This window comes from Lipotes vexillifer, unplaced genomic scaffold (genome assembly GCF_000442215.2).
Source record: "Lipotes vexillifer unplaced genomic scaffold, Lipotes_vexillifer_v1.1 scaffold301, whole genome shotgun sequence".
Taxonomy (NCBI): Eukaryota; Metazoa; Chordata; class Mammalia; order Artiodactyla; family Lipotidae; genus Lipotes; species Lipotes vexillifer.
Window position 1 is genome coordinate 1,355,625 of NW_006792529.1, and position 23,081 is coordinate 1,378,705.

At 42.9% G+C, this 23,081-nt stretch overlaps 1 protein-coding gene across 1 annotated transcript in view; it reads left to right on the plus strand.

Moving 5' to 3' along the window:
- Positions 1 to 23,081, plus strand: part of AFF1 (ALF transcription elongation factor 1) — a 127,053-nt gene that overhangs the window by 26,392 nt on the left and 77,580 nt on the right. Inside the window, exons 2-3 of the mRNA XM_007465723.1 lie at positions 10,882 to 11,002; positions 11,777 to 12,691. Coding sequence (XP_007465785.1) covers positions 10,882 to 11,002; positions 11,777 to 12,691 — 1,036 coding nt within the window. The remainder of the gene's footprint in view (positions 1 to 10,881; positions 11,003 to 11,776; positions 12,692 to 23,081) is intronic.

A 23,081-nucleotide genomic window follows, 5' to 3' on the forward strand; every position in this document is an offset into this window, starting at 1 on the left:
ATCAATTTTCAGAGGTTCTAATAGAGGTTATTGCCAAAATGAGCAACACCCCAATATTTCTTTACCCCTGATCTTGATACTGTTATATGGATATGAGGCTATTTCTTTTGGTTTTAATTAGAACATTTAACTACACAAATAATGAATGAATACTTCCTTGTGAAAAGCACATTAAAACAGAATTTTAAAGCAAGAAACTCCCTAAACCACCAAACTACCACCTACTCCCTCCACCCTGATCTGGTGCTCCTTCTTGATAGATTTTTGTAAAGTATATCCTTTCAGACCTTTGCTCCACATTAATATGCCTGCAGAGGACCTGGCAGATTCATTTTGAAAAGTAAATTAGCATGTCTCTCGTTAAAAGTGAAGTGACTTACTTTCCCCCCCCCCAAGCTTGCCCAGATAGAGGCTTTTTCAATTTAAAACTCATAGTATGCCTTTAAGGTATATGAAATATCTTAAAGGTTGATTGAATTTTGCAAAATGGAGTCACAGCTCTTCTAGTATTTTAATGAGACTGAGCATTTTGTGGCAAGCAGAAGTGAGTAGCAGAGAGAACTGTTAGAGATGATCCTTTAGGAGCTCCTCCAGGAAAACACCTGTGACATACTGCTATTTTGTCATTTCGCTTTGGCTGGTATTTATTTTTTATATCATATTAGATTTTGTTTTAGGATTAGGTGATGTTTTCTTTATATTTATTGTGTGTGTTAAGTGGTGGGGCCAGTAATGAAGGTGATATCCTTGAAAGATTTAGCTGAGTGATTTTTATCATGAGAAAGCCGGTTGTGAATTCTTTCACGTGCACAGAGCGGGAGATTAAAACATTTTCCATTCTTTGAAGCAACATTTCTTCTGCCTTCAAACATGGAGCCACTTTGATTTCTCATTTTAAAATGCATTTATGAGTGATACGGTTTAATGACAAAAAAATGTTGGACATTTTTTCATAAAGCCAATGTGCAAAAATGTTCTCTGATCCCCGGATTGTAGGAGTAGAGGACATAGAAACAAAGGCCAGAAAATGGACTTAAAAAGTCAACAGGGGTGGCTTCCAAACTAAAAAAGTCACTTGTGTGACGAATAATCACCCAAGCCTGCTGTCCTTTGCCTCTGTCACTTTGTGACGTATGTCTCCACTTTCTAATCCAGAGTTGCCTATCTTTGGTGAACAGACTTATGAGTTTTATGTTTTGCTCTATCCTTTGTATGTTCAAACCAGAATGGCATAGTGCTGCTAAAACAGTGGAAAGACTCGTTCTTTTCGAGAATTAATGCACCCTGTCGATTTCAGGATTTACCCTGTCCTTCCCGCCAAATGTCTCTTCCATGCCCATGAAAATAAATACACAGGAGCAATTGCACTCTGTCCTCCGAGAGAGAATTTAACTTTTAAACTTGAGTCGGTCACATCCATCAGAGGAAGGTCTGTGCAAAGTGACCAGTCAAGGGTGATAAATGGGTAGTCAGCTGTGCACAGCCTGCCCTGTGGGTTGAGTTGCCATGGAAGCGCCTGGTGGCATTCGGGGATCCTGCATGACTAACCTAGATTAGCAGCAGGGCCCTTGGGCTCAGCCTGGGGAAGGTGCTTACAGCCAGATGATAGCAGAGCCAGCACGCCCCCCCGCATCCCAAGCCCAACTTGGGCCTTCCTTCCCCTCCTTCCACATAGGCTCTTTCCTTTTCTGGTGCAGGGGAAAGAGAAAAAAGGGGGATCACTCTCACTAATCCTTACAGAGCTGTGATTTCTTCATTTTATCTCAATGCTCTAATGCATGGGTCCATACCCCCAAGGAGAAGCATTTGAAAAGTGGGAGTAAATGTGCCCGGACAGGTCCCGGCATGGGGTTGACCAGACGACTGCATTCAGGGGCTGACTGGGCAGTTTGAATTCCTCAGGAGTTTCACCACCTCTCTGAAAGCGAGCGCACCCTGGCAGGTTTTAGCTTTCCAAGCTTTGTTCAGGCTCCCGTGATGCTGATGGAGAGTGGTAGAATTCTGTCAGTGAAAACATCTGTGGCGCAGCCCACCTTAGTAATGGCTTGTGAGTCTCATATGTCACTGCTCTCTCTCACCAGGCACTGGAAATTGAAGCCTGTGGTTTCCCCCATCAGTCTTTCTAGTTCACTTAATAATAATAAAAAAAAATGTGGTAGAGGAGGTGGTTTGATGTATTTTGCAGAAGTCTTTCCGAGGCATCGGTGTTGAAACTTGCAGATGGTGGACAGTAGTATATGATCCAAAAGCAAGAACCTCCCTACTGCAAAGTAAAGTTATTCCCTATCTAAAAATATTTTTGCACACTTTTGGTGGAACTCATGGATGTCTGCTGGGTGGTCCGACTTTGCACCCGCCCCCCTCCCTGGGGGGGCACGTCAGCACGTGGACTTGTTTTTGAATGCAGCCAGCTGCTTCACATCACCATGTGACTTGTCCACTCCCCCTCCCCCAGGTGGGGACTCTTGGGCTGACCAGAAAGCTGGCACTGAGGCCCTAGGAACATGGCCTAGGTCAGCCAGCCAGAAGTTAATGGGATTGGAGCCCAGTATTGGGCATATAATGGCTACTCTAGTGCAAGTTTATTTATAGCCTGTTCGTGAAAGAAATTAACGTGAAGAGCCCCTTAGCACATTAGAGATGACTTGTGAATCCAGAGGTTATTTTGGGGTCAGTGACCTTAAATCTGTAAACTTAAAAAAGGCTCTAACGTAAGAATTGCAGCACAGTTTTTATAATTTGCAGAGTAACTTCATGCTGTCATGCCCCTCCCCGATTTTTGTAAAGTATATCCTTTCAGACCTTTGCTCCACATTAATATGCCTGCAGAGGACCTGGCAGATTCATTTTGAAAAGTAAATTAGTATGTCTCTCGTTAAAAGTGAAGTGACTTACTTTCCCCCCCCCCAAGCTTGCCCAGATAGAGGCTTTTTCAATTTAAAACTCATAGTATGCCTTTAAGGTATATGAAATATCTTAAAGGTTGATTGAATTTTGTATGTCTCTCGTTAAAAGTGAAGTGACTTACTTTCCCCCCCCCCAAGCTTGCCCAGATAGAGGCTTTTTCAATTTAAAACTCATAGTATGCCTTTAAGGTATATGAAATATCTTAAAGGTTGATTGAATTTTGCAAAATGGAGTCACAGCTCTTCTAGTATTTTAATGAGACTGAGCATTTTGTGGCAAGCAGAAGTGAGTAGCAGAGAGAACTGTTAGAGATGATCCTTTAGGAGCTCCTCCAGGAAAACACCTGTGACATACTGCTATTTTGTCATTTCGCTTTGGCTGGTATTTATTTTTTATATCATATTAGATTTTGTTTTAGGATTAGGTGATGTTTTCTTTATATTTATTGTGTGTGTTAAGTGGTGGGGCCAGTAATGAAGGTGATATCCTTGAAAGATTTAGCTGAGTGATTTTTATCATGAGAAAGCCGGTTGTGAATTCTTTCACGTGCACAGAGCGGGAGATTAAAACATTTTCCATTCTTTGAAGCAACATTTCTTCTGCCTTCAAACATGGAGCCACTTTGATTTCTCATTTTAAAATGCATTTATGAGTGATACGGTTTAATGACAAAAAAATGTTGGACATTTTTTCATAAAGCCAATGTGCAAAAATGTTCTCTGATCCCCGGATTGTAGGAGTAGAGGACATAGAAACAAAGGCCAGAAAATGGACTTAAAAAGTCAACAGGGGTGGCTTCCAAACTAAAAAAGTCACTTGTGTGACGAATAATCACCCAAGCCTGCTGTCCTTTGCCTCTGTCACTTTGTGACGTATGTCTCCACTTTCTAATCCAGAGTTGCCTATCTTTGGTGAACAGACTTATGAGTTTTATGTTTTGCTCTATCCTTTGTATGTTCAAACCAGAATGGCATAGTGCTGCTAAAACAGTGGAAAGACTCGTTCTTTTCGAGAATTAATGCACCCTGTCGATTTCAGGATTTACCCTGTCCTTCCCGCCAAATGTCTCTTCCATGCCCATGAAAATAAATACACAGGAGCAATTGCACTCTGTCCTCCGAGAGAGAATTTAACTTTTAAACTTGAGTCGGTCACATCCATCAGAGGAAGGTCTGTGCAAAGTGACCAGTCAAGGGTGATAAATGGGTAGTCAGCTGTGCACAGCCTGCCCTGTGGGTTGAGTTGCCATGGAAGCGCCTGGTGGCATTCGGGGATCCTGCATGACTAACCTAGATTAGCAGCAGGGCCCTTGGGCTCAGCCTGGGGAAGGTGCTTACAGCCAGATGATAGCAGAGCCAGCACGCCCCCCCGCATCCCAAGCCCAACTTGGGCCTTCCTTCCCCTCCTTCCACATAGGCTCTTTCCTTTTCTGGTGCAGGGGAAAGAGAAAAAAGGGGGATCACTCTCACTAATCCTTACAGAGCTGTGATTTCTTCATTTTATCTCAATGCTCTAATGCATGGGTCCATACCCCCAAGGAGAAGCATTTGAAAAGTGGGAGTAAATGTGCCCGGACAGGTCCCGGCATGGGGTTGACCAGACGACTGCATTCAGGGGCTGACTGGGCAGTTTGAATTCCTCAGGAGTTTCACCACCTCTCTGAAAGCGAGCGCACCCTGGCAGGTTTTAGCTTTCCAAGCTTTGTTCAGGCTCCCGTGATGCTGATGGAGAGTGGTAGAATTCTGTCAGTGAAAACATCTGTGGCGCAGCCCACCTTAGTAATGGCTTGTGAGTCTCATATGTCACTGCTCTCTCTCACCAGGCACTGGAAATTGAAGCCTGTGGTTTCCCCCATCAGTCTTTCTAGTTCACTTAATAATAATAAAAAAAAATGTGGTAGAGGAGGTGGTTTGATGTATTTTGCAGAAGTCTTTCCGAGGCATCGGTGTTGAAACTTGCAGATGGTGGACAGTAGTATATGATCCAAAAGCAAGAACCTCCCTACTGCAAAGTAAAGTTATTCCCTATCTAAAAATATTTTTGCACACTTTTGGTGGAACTCATGGATGTCTGCTGGGTGGTCCGACTTTGCACCCGCCCCCCTCCCTGGGGGGGCACGTCAGCACGTGGACTTGTTTTTGAATGCAGCCAGCTGCTTCACATCACCATGTGACTTGTCCACTCCCCCTCCCCCAGGTGGGGACTCTTGGGCTGACCAGAAAGCTGGCACTGAGGCCCTAGGAACATGGCCTAGGTCAGCCAGCCAGAAGTTAATGGGATTGGAGCCCAGTATTGGGCATATAATGGCTACTCTAGTGCAAGTTTATTTATAGCCTGTTCGTGAAAGAAATTAACGTGAAGAGCCCCTTAGCACATTAGAGATGACTTGTGAATCCAGAGGTTATTTTGGGGTCAGTGACCTTAAATCTGTAAACTTAAAAAAGGCTCTAACGTAAGAATTGCAGCACAGTTTTTATAATTTGCAGAGTAACTTCATGCTGTCATGCCCCTCCCCTCCCCACCCCCACCCCCACCCCCAGTTAAGAGGGCCTTCTGTTGGGTCCATGGGCAGGGACAGACCTGTATGGATACATTTAAGGGAACATGTGTTTTATGACTCTGAGATGCTCCACTGGCAGGGATAATACCTGAATTGTCGATGTGTACCTCTTTGAGACTAAGGGATTATAAGCAATTATGAGTGATTGTAAATTAGCACATTTTAGCATGCCTTCTTTGTTTGTTCTATTTAATATAGCCTGAAAGCTTTACTAGCCCCGGAACTGTGACTCAGAACGGAAGCTTTGGTGTCAGGCGGCTTGCACTTGAATTTTCAGGTCTACCATTTAATAGCAAGTTAATCACTGAGCCTTATTTTTTTTTTCACCTGGGAAACGGGATTAATCATCTTCCTCTCACAGAGTAGTTGTGAATATTAAATAGGAGGCTGATGTGATTTGCCTAAAGCTGTGCCCACTGATTCGCAGGTGCTAAGTGGGGGCCGTCCTTGGCTCTGGTGCTCTCATAATTGCTATTGTTTCTTGGTAAGCCTAAAGCGATCCATACAGCCCGGAAAGACTGTGCTCTCTTGTACTCTTCAGAACCACCTAGAAACTTGTTTAACATTCAAATATCAGGTGCCACATCAGATTGAATCAGAAACCCTGGGGGCAGGTCTCTATGATCTGTGTTTGAACAAGTCCTCCAGGTGCTTGGATGCTCACTGAAGTTTGAGAACCTCTTATCTAATGCAAAGAGCCATGTAGAAATCAGTGAAGGAGAACTTGTACAGTCGTCCCTTGGTACCTGCAGGGGACTGGTTCCAGGACTGCTGCTGACATCAATATCCGTGGATGTTCAAGTCCCTCATGTGAAATGGCCTAGTATGGTCGTTCCAAGTCTGTGAGTTCCACATCTCCAGACATGGAGGGTCAACTGTTACTCACTCTCTGTGAACAGTGACAAAGTCTGACAGGCCTGATGTTGGGGTGAGGTTATCCTGTGAGAGCAGGAATTCTTTTTTTCCTTCATACCAGAGGAAAAACTGCCACCTTTAATTAAGAGAAGTGGTTGTCAACTTGTAATTATTCAAAGGTAATTACAGAGTTTACGAATCACATAGGACATTTACTGCTTCCTAAAGTCCCCTCATTTAAAATTCTTCCATCCACCCCCTCCTTGCTTGCACCTTGGTTTAAAAACAACAGTGGTGTGTAAGAGGCTGAACAATGGTTTACTCATGCTACTAATTGTGTTAATGTTTTTAAAATGTAAACTTCCCCTGATTTCAAAATGGAACCAAGAAAAAGATCATGAAAAAATTTGCTTGATACTTTAACAAACCATTCCTTAGGCCATTGTAAACTTAATAAGTAAAAGCCAAATAAACCAGAAAGCTGCCCAGTATGACTGGCAAAACCCTGTTAGTTGCAAGGAGAAGGTAGACAGCCTAGAAGAATGAGGGCTCACAGCTTATCCTATGTCATCATCCTGCGGCTTGGACTGGTCACTTCCTATTTCTTCTGCCGCCTTCTGCCCTGCCCAGGGGCCTTGGTGAATGAGACCCAAGAGGGAGTTGCCCAGCAGACAGTGTGGGTGAAAGTGAGTTTCTCTCACCAAGTTTAGGCCTCATAAAACTCATCCTACCAGTGACACTTGTGATATCTTTTCCTCACCTCGCTATTTTTGGGTTTCTCAATTGAAGGGTGATGGTGAATAAGAAAAAAAATACACTCAAAGCTCATCTCAGAATTGGTATAATATTACATATGTCTGCCAGTGAAATCTGGGTGTGGCTTTTAAACTTTTTTTGTTTTTTAAACTAATGAAGTCAGATCTTTAATTAAGCAGAATCCTTAATTTAGTAGAATTCCTGCCCGGTAGGAGGCCTGTGCCTCAATTTTTGAATCCCAAAGCAGTAAGCCAGTGTTTGGAATTTCGTAAAATTGGGTTCTTCTCATTATTTTTGTAGCAGCTTTGATTATTTTGGAATAAAAATCTAGAAGTGTGCTAAAGCCTAACTGATGCTGAGATAAGGCCGAGCTGATCGATTTAGAAATACTTTAGTAATTTTAAAACCACTGTAGCTTTTCTTAAATGTGTGTGCAGTTGACAGGAAAATTAAGCAAGGACCCCGAGCAGCCTGATAGTTGAGATGCTACTGTTACACACTCTCGCTTTTCAGTCTGGGACTGAGAATTTTGCCATTTGGGGTGCCCTTTCGGGCAGAACTCTGCCTCTTAAAGCAGAGCCATAGGCCAGAACATTCAACAAGCAGTCAAGCTATAGAAACTCCATTGACATAACCAGCAGAAACAGACAAGGGAGAACTCCCTTTGTGGTGAGACTAGCAGAGCAGGCACCCTTGCAAAGCAGCTTTCCCTTCTGTGCATCCTGTGTGGGCTGTCTGTACCAGGTAGCTTTGGAAAAGAGAAGCTTGGGAGTTCAAGTTACTTAGAGGACAGTTGCATGCCCTACCCCTCCCTGTAAACAAAGTGGCTGTGAAGCAAGTTTGAAGGGAAAAAATTATTTCCTGATCAACCCTCTTTTTTGGCTCCCGTGGTTGGATGTTAATGTTATACATCATGTGTGTGTGTGTTTTGAGCCAACAAGAATTACCAAAATTGGGGCTTCCCTGGTGGTGCAGTAGTTAAGAATCCACCTGCCAATGCAGGGCATGCGTGTTCGAGCCCTGGTCCATGCTGCGGAGCAACTAAGCCCGTGCGCCACAGCTACTGAGCCTGCGCTCTAGAGCCTGCGAGCAACAACTACTGAGCCTGCGAGCCACAACTACTGAAGCCCACGTGCCTAGAGCCTGTGCTCCGCAACAAGAGAAGCCAGTGCAATGAGAAGCCCTTGTACCGCAATGAAGAGTAGCCCCCACTCGCCACAACTAGAGAAAGCCCACACGCAGAATGAAGACCCAACACAGCCAAAAATAAATAAATTAAAAAAAAAAGAATTACCAAAATCATAAAACAATTGAAAGGAATTCTTGAGTGATCAACAGGTCCATTGTGCTACTGTCAACCAGAAATAAGTCTGTGTGAAATGTGTGAGATTCAGACTTATTAAAGAAGACTTCATAAGCCAGTTTCTGTTTTAATTTTTCCTAAGTGTTTTTAGTATGTTGACTAACATAAATGTTCACTTTGCTGTTCTCTTAAAATCTGATATCAAGATACCCATCATCTAGGAAAAGTTTTTGCTATGGTGATCTAAGCAGATAATTCTTTACTACATCCCAGTGAATTCAACAGGGTAGCTTAGCCTCCTGCACACACACCCCCCTCCCCCCCTTCCCACAACCTGTAGATTGAAAGGCTATGGAAATAGCAGACACTGATTTTTTAGATGATTATAAGTTTTATAAGATTATAAAAACTGTTTTTGCATACCGTGTCTTTCAGAGTTAAATAATTACAGGTGATATACTGTAAGCATAGTGGCTGTTTTTAAATTAAAAAACATTTACTGTTTAGCTTCTATGCAAAGTACAATGCTTTAGCACCAGGAGGCAGAAAAATATGAGAGGTTCTATTATGATGGGCTTGACATTCAAGGTGAAAGGGGAGAAGGGGAGAGAACCAATCAGTATATTAAGTCAGGTGGATTTGAGAAAGCCTTTAGAGTGGGTGAAATTGGAATCACTCCCGATCTTCGCTGGTAGCTGAAAATTGGGGATAGGAGTATGTGGTTGAGAGAGACGGAGAGGAAATTCGTGTGATTACATCGAAGTCCAGGATATCACTGAGGAGCAGGGAGTGGTCTGGCGTGACTGAAATACAGAGGTGGTTTGAGGAAGTTTTGTAGGTAAACTGGTCCTGGAAGAATGGTTATCTTTCAGTAAAAGGGGGTTCTGGGGTGGGGGTGGGTTAGAGCAAGAGGCTGCCCTTTACTGGGTGTGTTTGGGGAATGGACATGACTGTTAGGTAGAATGCATATGGTAAACCTACAGGGAGACAGGAAGGTAATTTCTAGGGTAGTTCTATGCTAGATTATGGGGGAATTTTAATGCCAAAGCAAGGTTAGAGAGTTTATTCTGCAGTAGCAAAGAGCCATTGAATGCTGGTTATTTTAAAATACGGATGGTGACATGAGACCCAGAGCTTTAGATCGGATTTCTCTCCTTGAAAAGGCTAAATTAGAGGGACAAGATGTGGAGGCAGGGAGACCAGTAAGTAGGCTCTTGTCAGAGGAAGCCAGAGAAGTTCTGAGAGGGCCTAGATGCTGGGAAAGAGGTGGGGGAGCGTGTCTGACATCAGGGCTAGAATTTCTAAGGTACATAGAGCCTTGGAGAAACAGTTGAATATTTTCCGATTTATTCACATAATGTTGGGGGGAAAGATTCAGTAGATACTCTAAAGCAAGTCTATGAGGACAAAAGTCTTAATAGTTCTTATTTTCATTATTCTTACATATCACATGGCGGGGTTGGGAGGGCGTGGCCCGAGTTGCTGACCTAAGGCACGCCCACTTCTGGTTTGCATGCTAAAACTGCACTCTTTTGGGTTTCCAGCTTCCTGATTCCTTTGCCAGTAGATGCATTTTTAACCCCTTTGGTGCCGGGGCTGATGATTTAGGATACATTTTTATGTGGTTGAAGTAGTGCAATCAGATGACAGTCTCTCAGTAAGTAGAGCTGACATCTAAAATTGGATTTTCCCATCCTTGACATTTGAAATGAGAAATAAAAGTTATCTTTTCAGGTTTACATGCCAAGACTCTTCAAGTAGAGTAGGCTGAGAATAAAGTAAATGCTGTTTTGGGTGCCTGGTAATTTTTTTTTTTTTTTTTTTTTTTGCGGTACGCGGGCCTCTCACTGTTGTGGCCTCTCCCATTGCGGAGCACAGGCTCCGGACGCGCAGGCTCAGCGGCCATGGGTCACAGGCCCAGCCGCTCGGCGGCATGTGGGATCCTCCTGGACTGGGGCACGAACCCGTGTCCCCTGCATCGGCAGGCGGACTCTCAACTACTGCGCCACCAGGGAAGCCCCCTGGTAATCTTTTAATTATGAAATAAGCCTTTGGATTTTAATCTTCCAAAATATAAAATACTGATCCAGGAAAACAGCCTTTTTAAAGTTCACATCCTGCTGACTCCGTCAGATGAAAAGCATCCACCTCTACCCTGTATTTCGCAAGGCGAAAGTAAAAATATCATTAATCTTGTCTCAGTCCCACCACTGACTATAAAAGACTCTTCCATTTGGAGTCAGTCCTGAGCCATGAAGCCAGTAGCCCAGAGTGAATGCTTAGTTTTCCAGAACCAGGACCTGAAGCTAGAGGGGTCATGGCCAGCTGACTGTGGCCTTAATCTAGGCGTGGGATGAGGGACTTGGGCTTTCTTTAAACCAGCTCCCTTGTCGTTGAGGCTTCCTGAGCTGTCCTTGCCTCCCTCACACATGTACGTGTGCACAGCAAAGCTTGGATACTGATAAGCTTTGTTTTTGTTCTTTTGTGGCATCTGAAGCAGCTTGTACAATGAAGACAGAAACCTGCTTCGAATTAGAGAGAAGGAAAGACGCAACCAGGAAGCTCACCAAGAGAAAGAGGCATTTTCTGAAAAGATTCCCCTTTTTGGAGAGCCCTACAAGGTAATTTCTTTCTTTTTTTAAAAAATTTATTTATTTAATTTATTTTTGGCTACATTGGGTCTTCGTTGCTGCGCGGGCTTTCTCTAGTTGGGGCGAGCAGGGGCTACTCTTCGTTGCGGTGTGCAGGCTTCTCATTGCAGTGGCTTGTCTTGTTGCGGAGCATGGGCTCTAGGTGCGCAGGCTTCAGTAGTTGCAGCATGCAGGCTCAGTAGTTGTGGCGTGTGGGCTCTAGAGCGCAGGCTCAGTAGTTGTAGTGCACGGGCTTAGTTGCTTCCGCAGCATGTGGGATCTTCCCTGACCATGGCTGGAACCCATGTCCCCTGCGTTGGCAGGTGGATTCTTAACCACAGCACCACCAGGGAAGTCCTACAAGGTAATTTCTTGAATATGAGAAAGTCTGATTTATCACCATATTTGACTTCATGATGAAAGTGAGTTTGAACAAGGGTCACACTTGTGAAAATAAGACAACTTATCCTAGAGATCGTTTTTGAAAACAAAATATGAAAATCTTCTGAACCTCGGTAAGTCAAAATTACCAAAGTTTGTGGTTTCCTTTTGTAATGTTCGTCTCCTGTATTTAGTAATATTTGTCCACGGCAGGCTTCTCAGCAGGGGAATTGAGTCGAAATTGCATGTTAAATTCGGTGTTACACATTAAATTGAGGTGTTTCTTTTCTAATGGCATTATGTAACATGGTTTACTAAACAATGGTTTTCCTCCCCCTCTTTTTCCCCCTCAATATCTAACTCTGCTGTCTTTTCTTGTTTTAGACAGAAAAAGGTGATGAGCTATCCAGTCGAATACAGAACATGCTGGGAAACTATGAAGAGGTGAAGGAGTTCCTTAGTACCAAGTCCCACCCTCAACGCTTGGATGCTTCTGAAAATAGGTTGGGAAAGCCAAGATACCCATCATTTCCTGAGAAGGGGAGCAGCATTCCATCCCACTCCTTCCACACTAGTGTCCACCACCAGCCTATTAATACTCCTGCCTCTGGACCACTTCCTATTGGTACCATTAGCCACAACCCAAAGATGGCACAGCCAAGAATGGAACCAATGCCAAGTCTCCATGTCAAAAGCTATGGCCCACCGGACACCCAGCACATGACCCAAGATCGCCTTGGTCAGGAGGGGTACAGCTCTAGTCATCACAAAAAGGGTGATCGCAGGGGTGATGGAGACCACTGTGCTGCAATGACAGACTCAGCTCCAGAGAGGGAGCTTTCTCCTTTGTTCTCTTTGCCTTCCCCAGTCCCCCCTTTGTCACCTGTACATTCCAACCAGCAGACTCTTCCCAGGATGCAAGGAAGCAACAAGGTTCACAGCAGTAACAGTAACAATAAAGGCTACTGTCCGGCCAAGTCTCCCAAGGACCTACTGGTAAAGGTCCATGATAAAGAGACCCTTCAAGACAGTTCAGTTGCCAGCCTTGGGGTAGCCCCTCCCCAGCCACCTTCTCAGACTTTCCCCCCACCCCCTCTCCCCTCAAAAAGCCTTGCAATGCAGCAGAAGCCCACAGCTTATGTCCGGCCCATGGATGGTCAAGATCAGGCTCCTAGTGAGTCTCCTGAACTGAAACCACTGCCGGAGGACTACCGACAACAGAGTTTTGAAAAAACAGACTTAAAAGTGCCTGCCAAAGCCAAGCTCACTAAGCTGAAAATGCCTTCTCAGTCAGTCGAGGTGAGTGGAAGTTCATATCTGAGGCAATTCCAGTGTGAAGAAAGATTTGAGGTGGAAGTTTCAGGAGGTTTAGGGGCAGGGGTGTCAGTAGCCTTTGTTCAGGGAGATTCCTTTCTGGCTTTAGGATCTTGTTGACCCACAAGAAACTCAGGTCTGAAGTGAATTTACTGATGACAGATACTGAAATGTGATTCGTAGAAAGTTAAAAAAAAAATCTTTTTATTGAGCCATGATTTACATACAGTAAAATATAGAGATGGGAAGAGGATAGTTTGCTCTTTTGAAAAATGGATACACCTGAAAAATGGATACACCTATACAACCCACAACCCAATTGAGGCAGAGGACATTTCTAGCATGAGAGTTTCAGGAAGGTTTTGAGCTGTCTTTGATTTTTGGGGGCTTTGGGGAACACTGACTTCTTTAAAGACACTGTAAAGAAAAAAATTTTTTTTGGTTAATACTTCCTCTGCCCCAGTTAGTTTTTCCTGAGATCCAAACCATAAAAAAGTGAAAACAAGAGGTCAAAATGTTGGAGGAGTATTATTTTTTAAAGATTTGTCCCCTATAAATTATAAGAAACTGTGAAACTAAATTTCTGTTCTAATATATTTTATTTACCACCTACAAAAGAAGAGTGGAGGTGTGATGACATCTCATTTGAGAGAGTCACAAATATAATATAGAACGTTTTTCAACTATGGCTTTTTCAAGTAAACAACATACTTTATCTTTTTAAACAAAGGAAAAATTCCTTTTTCTGCTCCTTTGACAAATGGCAACGTGGTGTTTGAATGAGAAGAATCAGAGCACACATTCTATCACTGAAATTCTAAATTAACACCGGTTACTCAAATTCAGATTTGTAGTGCAAAGTGAAATGTTTGAAGTGAATTTATTTTAGCGCTTATCTGTTAAGGTAAAGTCTGTGATTGAGTTACATCCATTGTATAAACATTCTAATTTGCATATCCAGTCCTCAAAGACTTGTATGTACACCCAGATACCAGCTTTACATCAGTTTTACATAGTGCTAGAAGGCAAAATTCCTTAAGGTTTAAAAAAAGAAAGAAAAAAAATTTTCCAGGATCCATAGCTGGAAAGATAACCCTTATCTTGAAGGAGGAAAATCTGTTCCTTTGTGGTGTCAGCTTTTGGTTTAGAAGAGGTTAGGGTTCTGCCCATGGTCAGCTGTTGAGCTGGAGTGTCTCCAGATGTCCTCAGAATGTGACTGGTTTGGAGGCTGAGGAAAAATTAGAAAGGAGTAAAGCACGTGGTAGAAATGACCAAGATGGCAGAACAATTCCTGTAACCCCATAAGCTATGCAGATTCACTGCAGTGAGCCATTTATTGAACATTTTGTGCTCTGTTGGGCGGTAGGGGTAGGGAATAGAATGAAGGTGGAGAAGAATAAAGTGAGATCTTCCCACCTCCTATGGTCAGTCAGCCTACCTTATAATTCAGAAAGAACTTAATGGAATTTTCTTTATTTATCAAATAAGGTCTGTTATATTTTCCTAGTTTAAAAAGAAAAAAAAAGGTAAGGGGACAATTTAACATGTTTTCTTTAAAAAGAAAACTAAGCAACTAAAAATTGCTTTAAAACAATTCTAAGACCAGTTAGCAAATATTTGCATTGTCTACCAAATACCCAACCATATGTATAAGCACAGGGTGGGATGCCAAAGAAGTACTGGTCCCTGCCCCAGAGAGATGACAGTCTAGCATGGAGATCAGCCTACACATGTCTGCTACTAGGTGCATAGAGAAAGTTTCAAACATCAGCCTTAAGACAGTGAACCCATGTAAATTCAGCCAACAGGTTTTCTGGTAGACCTTTTAGGTTAGAGGATCCCGTTAACCTTTTGCTTTCCTGGTGAAAAAAAGATAAGGTGAGTTGAGATTTCTCCAGGGTCTTACAGCTCCTCAGATTTAATACATATTTCAAACATAGGACCACATTAGATAGTCCTTGCATATTTTCTGATTGGACAGTTGAACAAAATCATCCATAGATGTGGTAAGAGAATGGGGTTTTCTTGGCTTTTCTTGACCTGCTGTCAACAATTGAGTAGATGTAAACGTTTCATCTTCAGCCTGTGTTTGCAGTCAACCTTCATTTTAACATGATGGCTCCCTCTGGCCTCTAATCAGGGTTCTGAGGCCAGTGGCAGCTGTGGTACTAACTGCCTTGGAGCCCCTGGGTGGTGTTGGTGGCATGGGAGGATGGAGCTGAGGGGTCAGGCAGATGGAGGGCTCTGGGCAAAGAACTTGTAATGAAGGGGGAGTAAGTCTGGGAAACAGGGATATTGGTGCTTTCTGGCGAGCGTTTAGATTTGGTTTAGTAAGATCTCATGTTTCACAGACTTACCGTTAATTTTCTGTTTGTAGACCCAATAAAATGGCTATTTTTTTAAGGTTTTAAAAACATGTAGGGGCTTACCTCGTGGCTCAGTGGTTAAGAATCTGCCTGCCAATGCAGGGGACATGGGTTCGAGCCCTCGTCCGGGAAGATCCCACATGCCACGGAGCAACTAAGCCTGTGCACCACAACTACCGAGCCTGCGCTCCGCAACAAGAGAAGCCACCGCAACGAGAAGCCCGTGCACAGCAATGAAGACCCAATGCAGCCAAAAATAATAAAAGCATTTTTAAAAAACCATGTAGATTGGATTTTAAAACTCTCAAATTAAAAAAAAAAATTTATTTTTTTGGCTGTGTCGGGTCTTAGTTGTAGCACGCGGGATCTGTAGTTGTGGCATGCGGGCTCTTTATTAGTTGTCAGATTTTAATATTCTGGTGAGTCAAAGGAAAGCATAGAGGTGGGGGACAGCAAAAGTGGGGAATTAACCCCAGAGCAGGTAAATTCTGAATACAGAACCGGAATAGTAGCAGTATCTTGGGCTGCTTGTGGCATTGGGGCAGAAGGATAGAGAATGCCAGGGTGGAAGGGGAAGTTGGCTGTTGGTAGAGCCATGGGAAGGGGCATGGGGATAGCTAAGTGGTTTTCCTTTATTTGCTGAATTTGTCCTAAGGCAAGTCGGAGGAGGTTTTCTTTCCTGGCATTCTGAGTGTGTGGGTTTTGTGGTTTGTTTCATTGCTCCCCTCCCCCACTGCTTCCATCAAACAGTATTTTTAAAAAATGGACCAAAACGGGAAAGTCATCTTGTCTGTCTGGCACTCCTTTATTCTCAAGCCACATACATATGAGTTCCTTGCTATTTTCTGTCCTTTCACTTCATGGGAAACACTTGGTTTGTGTATTTTAGTTGATTCTCCTAAATAATGGTATTCCTTTCTGGGATAAGTGATGCTCACTGTTAACACTTAGTCTTTCCTAAAATCCTACAGGAAAAAAAATTATCAAAAGGTCAACATTCTGACTAAATAGAGGCTAGAGCACACAGTGTGCACTGGATTTTTCTTTGGGCATGTTGGTTTTAGTTTTGTGTCAACTGGAAGATGTGTAGCATCTTGAAATGACCCATCTGAGGATATAGCCAGGACTCCACGATCTCACATGGATGCCTTCCAGCTGTAGAGTTGCCACATCAGTTGCCGAACTGCCCAAACGGAAGGCTGAGATTCCTTTCTAGCTCTTTCTACTGGAAGTTAACAAATGAGAGTGAGAGGAAAACCAAGGCATCTCTGTGTGAGCGTTCCTGAGTGTGGACCCTGTACTGGAGTGGATGTGCTTAGAGGCAGATAGGCATTTTACTGAAAGGGAGAAATGGATTAAGTTGAGGTGGGCATATTAAATTGTATACTGGATTTAGAATATTAGAATTTTAAGGGTAAACCTACAGCCCTTTCATTTTGTAAATAAAGCCTAGGAAGGTGAGGTCACTTAATTTTGCTACAGTTTAGTTAGTAGCAGAGCCAGAGTTAGAATTCTCAGTTCTGTGATCTTTCTACCTCTGCTTGTTAAGTATGCATGGAGACCATAGGAGGATCTTGAGCATGGGAGTGATATATCTACTTTCTCTTTCTGAAAAAGATCATTCTGGCTCCTGGGTGGAGAATGGCTTGGAGGGGCAAGGGTGGCAGAAGTAGGGAGGCCATCTAGGGGGTGGGAAATGACGATGGCTTGGCATAGGATAATAGCAGTGGACATGGTGAGAAGTGGATAGATTCCAAATATATTGGGCAGGGGAATAATAGGGCTTTGTGATTGACTGGAGGTGGGAGTGGGCCTGAGGTGCGAGGGAAAGTAAGGCATTAAGGAAGGTCCTACTGGAAAGGTGTGGATGGTGGGATGATACCTGCTCCTGAGATGGAGCTGACCTGGGTGGAACAGGTTTAGAGGGAAACCCAGGATGCTCTGGATGGATCACATATTAAGTTTGAGATGCCGTTATATATCCAGGTAGACATGACAAGTTGGGAGTCATCGGTAGTAGATCAGCCGAGGGAAAATGATAAGTTTGGATGTTTGTGGCGGGGTAAGAATCACAGGAGTGGAGATAGACGAAATGGAGCCAGCATTCAGTTAGCACACAGCACGGATGAGTCAAGTCAGGAAAATAGGCAAGAGAGTAACAAACCACTCCAAGGAGAAGTCCGGGAAGGGGGTGTCTCAGCACAAGCAGTGGTCTCGGTCTAGCAACCATCTCGGTCTAGCAGTGGTCTCGGGACAAGCTTGAGTGGGAAGTAGCCCTCTGCTTGGACAGAGCCTCCAGCAGTGCCCACGTGGAACAGCTCTCAGCAGGGGGAAATTGGGTCCTCCAGGGAAGAACCTTCAGTTGCTCAGCTCAGTGAGCTCATTTTAAGGAGTTTATCAGTGGGTGTAATGGTCTTACTCTAAGACATTCACAGTCCTATGGTAGACTTTTCAAAACAACTAATACAGAAGTTCACATTGGCCACTGGGACTCCATTTTGAACTACTTAACATAGCTTAAATCCTGTAAGTTTAACACAAGATGAGTAGAAATCGTAACACAAAAGAAATCTCATCTTAATACTGGGAACAATAAATTTGGGCTGTGTTTCCCTATGGTGGGTATTTAAAGCTTTGGGACCAGGCAGGTGTAGCTGAGAAGGCCCCAAACCAGGCCCTCCCTGGCTTAGCTTTACCTGTGGCAAGGGCAGGAGCGGGAAGAAATGGGGTCCTGCTGGGTCTTCAGAAGGAGAAATTGAAGATCATCTTGAAAACTTGAGAATCTGCTATAGGTTTCTGTTTTTTCACTTAGGGTTTGAAGTGTACGTGTAAATAATACAATTACCTTAATTTAAGCAAATAAGTCACTGGATCCTAGCAGAATTTACCGTCAGTTTAAATTTGCTTCTGCTTCTACTTCCTTATATGGCCCTACTCCATTGCCCTCCAGAGAAATCTGGCTTTCAGTCCTGATGGTTTCTGATTTCTGCAGAGTAATTGCTCTTTTCCTTGTGGCCTCTCATGACATCATTTGGGAACATTTTCTGATACCAAATCCTTCCACCTAATTTCCAAGACTCAGGTGTCACCTGCAGCTGTGAATTCATTGTTGGACTACTTTGACTCACAGCAAGTCTTTTTTTTTTTTTTTAATTAATTAATTTATTTTTGCTGTGTTGGGTCTTCGTTTTTGTGCGAGGGCATTCTCTAGTTGTGGGAAGCGGGGGTCACTCTTCATCGCGGTGCGCAGGCCTCTCACTATCGCGGCCTCTCTTGTTGCGGAGCACAGGTTCCAGACGCGCAGGCTCAGTAGTTGTGGCTCACGGGCCCGGTTGCTCCGCGGCATGTGGGATCCTTCCAGACCAGGGCTCGAACCTGTGTTCCCTGCATTAGCAGGCAGATTCTCAACCACTGTGCCACCAGGGAAGCCCAACGGCAACTCTTCTGTTTTGAGTAAACTGCCAGCCTAATAGAGTGAAGTAATCCACAGTGGAAAACTGTGATAGTGATTCACTTTGCATTCATGTATGCAAACAATCTTTCCTACTTTCTTATTTAGCTTTCTTATCTTAAATCCTGAAAGGAGGAACTTCCCCATTATGAAATGATCTAACCCTTCAAGAGGTGTACTTTTGGTGTGTCGGTGGTGTATATCCTGCTGATGAGTCACTCAAAATATAGTTAAGCTCCCTCTCTCCCACATATATCATCAGTTCAGCAACTTTTAACTAAAATTTTTAGAGTACCTACTGTATGGCAGGCCTAATGCTGGGGATGGGGTTACAATGGTGGGGAAACCCCAGATGATTCCAGCCCTCTTGGACCTTAACTGTCTAGTTAGAAACTGACTCTATTTAAGTAACCACTCAGATCAATGTGTAAGAACTTTGGCAAGTTCTATAAAAGAATCTATAAACTGTTATAAGATTGATAAAGGGGTGTTGTGGCTTAGAATGTAGGAGCTTAGGGAAGAATTCTCTGGGGAAGTATTGAGTGAGACCTGAATGGTGAGTAGAAGTGAAAAATGTGAGGGGTTGTCTGAGTCCATTTGGACTGCTATAACAAAGTACCACAGACTGCATAGCTTGTAAACAACAGAAATTTATTTCTCACAGTTCTGGAGGCTGGATGTCCAAGATCAAGGCACCAGTATGGTCATGTTCTCGGGAGGGCTCTCTTCCGCGTTCCCAGCCGGTGCCTTCTGGCTGTGTCCTTACATGGTGGGAGGGGCTAGGACTTTCTCTCTGGAACTTCTTTTATAAGGCATTAATCCCATTCGTGAGTGCTCTACCCTCATGACTTAAGCGTCTCCCAAACGCCCCCACCTCTTACTATCATCACCTTTGGGTTAGGTTTTTGGCCTGAATTTGGGGGACACAAATATTCAGACTACAGTAGGTGTGTTAGAAGTTAAACAGCATCAGTATTCCAAGCAGAGGGAAAGTATATGTCAGTGGTTTATGCCACATGATATACAGAGACCATTATAAGTTTTCTTGGGTTCTAAATCCAGTACTGTAGGTCAAATGGAATTTGTGCATTCATTCTGTGCATTCATTCTGAAACTTGGTGGCAAGTCTGAATCACCTGGGGGAAGCCTGTTAAAAATACAAATGGTTAAAAATAAAAATTCCCAGGTCCCATCGTAGGAGATTCAGCAAGTATACAGGTGGACTCAAGTACCTGTAGCTGATTCTCATGAGGTTTCTTCTAGAGCCTGGAAATGAAACTGTTCCAGAAGAGCTGATAACAGGCCACAAGGAGTTAGAGAAGGGCTCCCTTCCTGCTGGTTCTGGTGTCTCCCTTGTGGGCCCTCAGACAAAATGATCACCTGAATTGATGGGACTACTTGTCCTGAGCAGGACATGAGAGAAGCCTCAGGGAAGAAATAAGGGAATAGGGCCCCCAGAACTACATACACTCTGCCTCTACAGCTCTTTTTTTTTTTTTTTCCTTTGGGTCCCCAACATTTTCAAGCTCATGGGGAAAGTAAGATTCTGATACAGCCTTATCTACCTTCACTCAGTTTTCTAAAAATGTTTTTATTACAGTAGTTCTTTACTGGAAATTTAAGTTAGATTCCATGAGCTAGAGCTCAGGTAACTTGGGCAGACCTACGTGACTTAAACGTTTGTTGGGAAAATGATAGCAAGGTTTTCTGTGTGCACAGTTCCCTAACGATGTTGAGTGTCTGGGCAGAATACGTCCTGTCTACAAGAAATAATGAATAGCAATAACCTGTATCTGCTTGGAGGATGGCTAAATTTTACACCCAAAAATATCTAAATATGTAAGTTTAAAAATAGTGGCAAATGACTGACAGAAGTTTTAGAGCAGAAGTTGCAGGCAGCCTGAGGGCTAGACTGGACCTGCAGACTATTTTGTTTTGCCTGTATAATGTGTTTTTCTTTCTTTTTTTTTTTTTTCCTCCCTCTGAGCCAATATTTACAAACTGGAGAATTCTGGTGAAAAATCAGATTTTCAGTTTCACCAGCTAGAGCTGAGTAGATGCTGCCACCTTTAATTTCCTGATCCTGGCGATTTTTTTTGAGTTTGAAGAAACACTTTAAACTCTGAAGGAAACATTTTAAGTAATATAGGCAAAATATTTTTGGAAGAGCTCCAAAAATTGCTGGAAATGAGTTAGTGCAGAGAACAGAATTGTTTATAGAAGCAAGAAGAAAGCCTGCGATCGAACCTGGAACATCTTTTTGGGTGGTATTAATTGGAGTTGTTTTCCTTGTACGTTTTACTTTCCATTCCTTCTCAAAACGCCAGAAGTACATTTGGTACCAGGATAAGAAATTCCTGTTCCTCCTTGTTGTTTTCACACTTGAGATGTTTGTGGAGGGTTATTGGATCCCCCCTGGGTCCCTCATGCTGTGCCTCTGCCAGAATGGAGACATTCACCGCTTCAGAATCTTTCCAGGCTGTGCGCTCTCCCAGGCTCTCATGTGCCACCCGAGTCATTTTAGCTCCTCTCTAGATTAATTGTGTTTTATTCTCAGCCAACTGATAATCTTCAGGGACAGAAAACCAGATATTCCGAGGGGAGTCCTGCTGGCGACTGAGTTTTGATTTGGGCTGTTTTGGTGGGGGTGGCCAATATGCATGAGATACTTCAGCCGAATTCTTTTTAAGAGAGGATTCTGGTTCATGTTATCATAACAAGTTTGTTTTTTTGTTTGTTTCTTTTTGGCCATGCATTTCTCCTCTCCATTTGCCAAGATCTATTTGGAAATCATTTTCCAAGGTTAACTCTGCGGCATGTTCACATTTTCTAAGAACTTTCTAAGCAGTTAGTTTTACATTGATATTGTTCCTTTTTTAATTGTTGGAATCCCTAGGTCGATCATTTTCCCCCCCCGCCAGATGTTCAGGGTCCACACACACCATTAGATTTCTCTTGAACTTCATTTTATTCCCTGTTTAAGCTTGGCCTACTTTTTCTCTGCTTTTTTCCATCCCCCTAACCCTGTGGTAATTTGTCAAGCCCGTTCTAATCTCCTTAATCCCTTTGGCTGAAAGGTTTTGAGGTTTAATGTTTTAATCTAGGGGCCTTAGTATTTAAGTAATTAGAGGTCCTATTTCTAGCTCTGTCCCTTAGATAAATCACCTTAGGGTTTTTTGGTTCCAATTTACAAAAAATAGAACTCCGAAAATTCATGTTGGGCAAGATCGAAGCTTTGAACTGCACTGCGTGAATTAAGAAAGGAAAGTAAGTGTTCTGTGCTATTCAGAGTCCCTGCACTCATTCTTACCAGCTCAGGCTTTATGGATTCTTTTACTTGCAGCTCAATTTTTAAAATATTCTGCCCCAAAGCAAACGTTTGCTATTGCATTTTAGAGAAGAATTTTTAATAGAATTTCATGCTATAATTAGAGTTCATGTTACTTCCAACATTTTTTTCTCCTCATGCCTGAGAACATGTTAATTTGGGAAAAAAAATTTTTTTTTTTCCTATTACCAAATAATCTGGACATTCTTACAAAATGTTAAAAAAAATCTTTCCTGTCAGGAAAAATTTAGTCATAGAAGGATTCACTTTTTGCATTCTAGGTTTCTGCCATTTTGGTCAACAACATTTGAACACCCACTAGATACAGAGGGGAGCTGATAGGAGAGAAAGACACTTGACAGTACATTTATTACATAGCGTAAAAAATACAAAGTATAATCAGTATGAAAAGGTAATATAGAACTACTAATTATAGTCATATAATGCTCACACTGTTCTCTAATGCACTTTGTGATAGGAACTGTTCCAAATGCTTTATGTGTATCAACTTAATCCTCACAGCCATCCCATGTGGTAAGCACTGTTACTGTGGCTGTTTTACTGAGAGATTTACAGAGGTGCAGAGAGATTCATTTGTTCAAGTTTACCCAGGCCTTAAGTGCTGGATCTGGAATCCATATCCAAGTAGTTTGGCTCCAATCCATGCCCTTAACTATGACAAATACTACATTATATTGCCTTTTGTATTTTTTAGAGTTGACTTTTGAAGCACTTTGGGTATTATTGATGAAAATGCATTAGAGGCTAAAGGATTGAGAGAAAAGACATAGAGGCAAGAAACGGTGCAAGATTTAGTAGGGGTAGCTGGGCCTTTGGTTCAAGGAGATCTGGTAGAGGCAAAGGAACTTGACCTCACTGTGTTGTCAGTTTATCCTTCTGTACAGTGGGGCTACTGGATGCAGGGTCATCCATATGAAGTGCTTAAAACAGTACTGGGTACATAGGAAGAGCTCAGTAGGTGGTGGTAGGAGTGATTAGAGTTAAAATTTGAGATGGGCTTTAAGGAACAAGGTAGGGCTATCAAAATGAGCAGGTAGAGTTGCTGAGGAGACAGGAAGACCCGAAACAGGCTCCCGTGTATTGAAGTACCCTTGAGCATGTGGGTGGGATCAGATCAAAGGGATCATGAATGCCCAGTTAAGATGTTCTAGGTGAATAAAGCCCTAAGCATTTGATTTTCAAGTGTTAGACAAATGAAGAGCCTAGGGA